The 6479-nt window shown below is 47.4% G+C and overlaps 1 protein-coding gene across 1 annotated transcript; it reads left to right on the top strand.

The window, feature by feature from the left end:
* The first annotated feature begins 661 nt into the window (after positions 1 to 661).
* Positions 662 to 6133, top strand: LOC123427878 (ABC transporter G family member 12-like). The gene is made up of 8 exons (XM_045112018.1): positions 662 to 1228; positions 1409 to 1488; positions 3615 to 4079; positions 4173 to 4298; positions 4400 to 4525; positions 4623 to 5180; positions 5285 to 5392; positions 5497 to 6133. The coding sequence occupies exons 1-8, from the start codon at positions 991 to 993 to the stop codon at positions 5863 to 5865; spliced, it is 2070 nt and encodes a 689-aa protein (XP_044967953.1). The 5' UTR covers positions 662 to 990; the 3' UTR covers positions 5866 to 6133.
* The last annotated feature ends 346 nt before the right edge of the window (positions 6134 to 6479 follow it).

The following is a 6479-nucleotide window of genomic DNA, read 5'->3' as shown; positions in this document are numbered from 1 at the left end:
TTGATGTATGATCTTGTCAGACTTTTATGGAATAGATAACCGCCACGACAGTGCGTCTCGGCTCTTTCATGACAACCCTTGGGTGGGATTAGGCCACTTCCAATGCATTGGTGCTAAGATGAGGTGCTAAGCACATTAAATAGTTTAGCAACTAAAGTCCCTAATGCATACTAGTTGCTTACCTTATGGTAGCTAAGCCTTCTTATTTAATGCTTTTGCAACTAAAGTTGTGCATGCATGGGTGCATTTCCTTCATTTAATTGTTTTATCTAGGTTCAAGCGCTTACCATTGTTTGTTCCTGGGTCACCACATTCATCTTTTTTTTATTAATTAGTTTGTTACATTTCATTTTTTCTTATATGACAATCTTAGCATCCGTAGAAGATGAAACATTGGGAGTAACCTTAATAACCCAACCCACCCCATCTAATTCCATTGATTAACGAGAGCTCTTTCATGGCAACCCTGTCGGATTAATAATCCCAACCCAACCCGCCCCAGCTAATTCCATTGATTAACGAGGACATGAAAGAGCCAAGTAGCGGCCCTGCTGTGGTGGCGTACACCCGTCGATCCCAGGCCGATTTAATTAGTCGCAGTTACTACCACCTGCTTCGCAACCTCCACCGCCATGAATGCGTGATCTACTAGGCGGCTAGGGCTAGGCCGCTGCTCACAGTCCCATCCATGCCTCTCGTCACGTCACCACCTCAACTGTAAATTGAAAATGAAGTGGAGCGCCGTGGAGAAAACGAGGTCCAACGATGGAGAGAACGCGGCAGCATAAATTCCAGCCGAGCAATCTCTCGGTTTCTCACTCTCTTTCTCTCTCTCTCTCTCTCAGCATTAATGGTGGGGGGTTGCCTGGGTAGCCAAGGTAAGTTGCTTGCCTCGCTCGGCTGCGCTGGAGGAGAGGAGTCGCGGGCATATGCTTGCATCCATCTCGGAGTTGAAGAGAGGAAAACCAACTAGGTACTAGTGGAGAGGAGATGGGGGAGGGGAACGGGACGGCGTGGGCGGGGGCGCTGTCGCCGGCGGCGCGGTACGCGGAGACGGGAGGGGCGAGCTTGACATGGGAGAACCTAACGGCCGTGCTGCCTGGGTCCGGCGGCCGGCCAACCAAGAAGCTATTGCAAGGGCTGTTCGGCTATGCCGTGCCCGGCAGGATCGTAGCCATCATGGGGCCCTCCGGCTCCGGCAAGTCCACCCTCCTCGACTCCCTCTCCGGTATGCAAACACATCTACATGCTCTCCTTTCACCGATTTTTTCCCCCTTGTGTTAAGACTGACCATTTGGATCCAGTTCTACACGTTTGTTCCAGCAGGTTTACCCTCCTTTCGATTGTTGTTGTTGTTGTACTATTAGAGTAGTAGTAGCAAAATCAGTAATTTCTGCGTTCGTTGCAGGGAGGCTGGCCAGGAATGTGCTCCAGACCGGCAAGGTGCTGCTCAATGGCAAGAAGAGGCGGCTCGACTTTGGCGCGGTGGTGAGTGAAAGCTATAGTAGAAGCCTAATTATACTCTTAACAGTGAGCTATTTCCTGCAACAAAACTTATCATGCGCTTCATTCCCATTTTTCCAATCAAAACGTCATGTCAACAAACATGAGGCTTCAGTACTATGCTTAACATGTCTTCAATTGCTTATTGCTTGTGGATGAATTTGTCAGTCACCATGTTGGGCTAGTACTCCCTATGCACAAAGTGACCATAAGCACGTTTATGAGCCCAGCTGAAAGGTCGGATAATCGGGGGTCAAGTTCAGGTTCAGACTGATTTCAGACTGTATTACCGAAAAAGGGTTTCCCCCGCTTTGTATACAGAGCAACCAATCGGATTGCGGAGGGTTTCAGACTGTATTCGCTAAGAGCAGGATGCATAATGGTAGTTGTAGTTGCCGTTAAGCTCATACCAAGACAATCCAATCGGTGAGTTTGTTATCTGACATCTATGTGTCCGTTGCAGAGGGCATCGATTGATGCGGATTGCGGAGGCTGGGTGCGCTCTTTCCTTCCCGTAAAAACTAACGCCGGCAAAAAACCCATATGCCACGGAATGGTTCCTTTTGACCCCTCTAATTTCGATGGATCGTATGGATTGTACCAAAAGCAAGGCCTTAGTTGGTAGCTAGGGCTTGGAACTCATCAAGCCCTTCATGTGCCGGTTCATACTCCACAATTAGTCTTCTGGTGGTTTCCCCATCTGAATTCAGTTATTAGAGTATACTGCTTAGGAAAGTATCTTGGGCAGTTCGGGGTTGACATCTAATGATCTAAAGTAGATCTTCTCTCAACAAGCTATCACATTCTTATGTTCAAATAATAATAGACATGCTTTTGAAAAGCCACTGGACAGTGCCAAAAATAAGTCCATTTCAGCTCACTATCTCAAGGCACTTCGTCAGCCTGTTGCCACCGGAACATGTACTACGAGAATGGCACTGTCATTAAAAGCCCAACCAATTCTTGTTTCATGTTAAATAGGGGGATGCATTGGATTACAAAATGCAGTTGTCAATCCCTTTCAGTATGACATTACAAAATGCAGTTGTCAGTCCCTATCAGTATTATACATGGGTGCCACACACTAATGGTATTAGTCAATGAAAATAATTAATGTGGACTAGACACTCCACTCTTGTGTAAAATTTTGACTTGTGTACGGCTGCAACTTGGAAATGGAATGCTTCTTTTCAAGGAAAAAGGAAATGCGAATTTCAGATTCTAGTAAAATCCTTAACCGTGCCAAACTTGTAAAAATAATCTAGCCATATGTTCCTCAAAATATAAGAAGTGTGTGTTAAACAACTAAATAACCCTAAACACATGTGCCCTATGGCGAACTCCAGCTCCCCTCGGATATCTGGCTCACGTAAGACGTTGCCAGGGTTCAGCTTCAGCTTCCAAACAAGAACACCATTTGCACACTAAGCTAAATTTCAGTTTAGGCTAGTTTTCCATGCCCAAACCTCAGATCCCACATTACGAGATGATACTTCCTTTTTGCAGCACCCCCTTGCTAGAAAAATGACCTCCTAATCTTATCAAAAATTGTTTTGAGCATAAGGAACATGGCCATGTGGAAAAAGGACTAACTGCAGTTTAAGTGGCTGTTGGGTGTTCAGGAATAATCTGTGTCTAAACATAAATCAAGTGAAAAAAATAAACTAATCAATACTGAAATTCTGATGCTACACGGCAGAGGTGTGGGTAGCAATTTCAAAAGGGATTATGTGTGACGTGTAGTTGTGAAATTAGTACTTTAATTTCAGTACAATCTAATTCCTTTTTTGCGGGCCAGTACAATTAATTTCATGACATAGAGGATCCATATGGAAGTACTCCCTCTGTAAACAAATATAATAGTGTTTAGATCACTACCTTAGTGATCTAAACGCTCTTATATTTCTTTACGGAGGGAGTACGAACTGTCATTGCATGGGGATAAGATTACACAATATTAACATACCAGTACCCCTGACTGTTGTACTGAAATACGAGCTACCAAATTTGTCTTAATAAATACGGTACGAGGAACCAAGAAATAGTGATCCTTCTCCAAGTAGGCTCTAAAGTGTTTGACGTCGGTGGTGTGTACATCGGTCTCTCTACAGGCGTACGTGACACAGGAGAACGTTCTGCTGGGCACGCTGACCGTCCGGGAGACGGTCACCTACTCGGCGCAGCTGCGGCTGCCGTCGAGCATGTCAAAGGCTGAGGTGCGCCGAGTCGTCGACGATACACTGGATGAGATGGGCCTACGGGAGTGCGCTGACCGTCCCGTCGGCACATGGCACCTCCGGGGCATTAGTGGCGGCGAGAAGAAGCGACTGTGCATCGCACTGGAGATCCTCACCCGGCCGCGCCTCCTATTCCTCGACGAGCCCACCAGCGGCCTCGACAGCGCCTCCGCCTTCTCTGTCATTGAGACGCTGCGCACACTTGCCATCGACGGTGGACGCACCATCGTCTCGTCGGTGCACCAGCCGAGCAGCGAGGTGTTCGCACTCTTCGATGATCTCTGCCTCCTCTCCAGCGGCGAGAGTGTCTACTTTGGAGACGCTAAGCTTGCACCGCAGGTAGTACCATACGTACCATCACACGAACTGCTTGCATGTTTTTTCTTCGAGAACTTGTGCTTAAAAACATTGTTGCTTTTGTTATTTTGTCAGTTCTTTGCAGAAACCGGATTCCCCTGCCCCAGCCGGAGGAACCCATCCGACCACTTTCTCCGGTGCGTCAATTCTGACTTCGACGATGTCGCCACGGCCATGAAAGGATCCATGAAGCTCCGAGCAGTATGAGCAAATTGAGGACTGGTTTTTTACATCCTTGCATTGTGACCTTTCAGTACATGTGTTTTCTGATCGGAATAAATACATTTTTGTTTGATTTGAAGGAGGCAGATCTTGATCCCCTGCTGAAGTACTCAACTTCAGAGATCAGAGAGAGGCTCGTGGATAAGTACCGGATCTCAGACTATGCCATGATGGTTAGGAACACTATAAACGAGATAAGCAAAATAGTAAGCCAACTCTCAAATTTCAAACATCTTTCTCAATTTTCTTCGATCCGTATTTTTTCTAAATTTTGACATGTACGCTGGTGCGTTGGATTTGCAGGAGGGTGTGCTGGAGGAGGCAGTGAAGGGCAGCCAAGCGACCTGGTGCAAACAGCTGCGCACGTTGACCAAGCGCTCCTACATCAACATGTACCGTGACTTCGGCTACTACAGGCTGCGCATCATCATCTACGTCCTGATGGCCATCTGCCTCGGCACCATCTACTACGACGTCGGCAACAGCTACACTGCAATCCAGGCGCGTGCCTCGTGCGGTGGTTTCGTCTCCGGCTTCATGACATTCATGTCCATCGGCGGCTTCCCCTCCTTCATTGAGGAGATGAAGGTCTTCTCCCTCGAGCGGCAGAACGGCCACTACGGCGTCGCCGCCTACATCATATCCAACTTCCTCTCCTCCATGCCGTTCCTGTTGACCATGTCCTGGGCCAGCGCCTCCATTACATACTGGATGGTTAAGTTCCGACCAGGATTCAGCTACTTCGCCTTCTTCGCCCTTAACCTCTATGGTGGCGTCTCTGTCATCGAGAGCCTCATGATGATCATCTCGGCCCTTGTGCCCAACTTCCTCATGGGCCTCATCCTTGGCGCTGGCGTCATTGTAATTCTGCAACCAATATTTTCCTCTATGCATTTCATCACTTTGGCTCGTCGTGCCTTCTTGCAGTGTTGGTGTCTGACAGGATTGATGCTTGCATTTTGCAGGGGATCATGATGTTGACGTCTGGATTCTTCCGGCTTCTCCCGGAACTTCCCAAGATATTCTGGAAATACCCAGTGTCCTACATTGTCTACGGCTCTTGGGGTTTGAAGGTACAGCTTTTGATCGGTCAGCTAATTAATTTCGCAATGGATGATGCAAGTAAAATCCTAGCTAGCATGCATCTGAAACTGAAAGCATTTGCCTCGGCATGCAGGGTGCATACAAGAACGACCTGCTGGGGCTGGAGTTCGAGCCGATGACGCCGGGAGGCGACAAGCTGACCGGCGAGTTCATCATCACCAACATGATGGGGCTGAGCGTCAGCTACTCCAAGTGGCTAGACCTAGCCATGATCTTCATCCTCCTACTCGCCTACCGCGTCACCTTCTTCTTCGTCCTCAAGGTCAAGGAGGCCGCCGCGCCCTACATCCGCGTGGCCTACACGCGGTTCACCGTGAAGCGCCTTGAGCGGCGGGCGTCCTTCAGGGAGTCGCTGGCCATGACGTCCTTGTCGAAGCGGCACAACACGCCGCACCCCATGGCCATGCAGGAGGGGCTCAACTCCCCCATACAGCAGTATTGACTGGTCAATGTCAATGAGTGCGAGGAGCAGCCGCCCCGGCATGCAGATGAGTTGATCATTACTACCACAGCAAGATGATAGCCGTCCGTGACATGCGTGTGTCACTATTACTTGTGTATGCGTTTCCACTTGTTAGTTTTGCTTGCAGGTCTGCAGCTTCGCGAGGTTCATAAACATACGGATAGTGCATTCTTTAAAAGTTTGGTTTTACTGTAAGAAGTCGCTGCAACCAATACAGATACGAGATTATATTACGCCTCATTGTTTCGCTCGTTTGTTTTACGGTCAGTTACTTCATGCACTTTTTTTCTGAACCGAGACTGTTCTACAGTAATTTTCATTAATAATCAATAAAAAAAGTACGCAAGTGATGTTACAACATCATTAACCAATATTAGTGTTAAACATATAGCTAGCTGGGTTGTGTGAGTTGTATAACCAATACTAGTGCTAAACATATAGCTAGCTGGGTTGTGTGAGTTGTATAACCAATACTAGTGTTAAACATATAGCTAGCTGGGTTGTGTGAGTTGTAATCTGTTAGGATTGTTGTGATTGTTTTAGCTGGGTTGTGTGAGTTGTAATATGTTAGGATTGTTGTGATTGTTTTACCT

This window comes from Hordeum vulgare, chromosome 1H, assembly GCF_904849725.1.
Source record: "Hordeum vulgare subsp. vulgare chromosome 1H, MorexV3_pseudomolecules_assembly, whole genome shotgun sequence".
Lineage (NCBI taxonomy): Eukaryota > Viridiplantae > Streptophyta > Magnoliopsida > Poales > Poaceae > Hordeum > Hordeum vulgare.
Note: the sequence above shows the minus strand (reverse complement) of the source record. Positions and strands in the feature narration are given on the sequence as shown.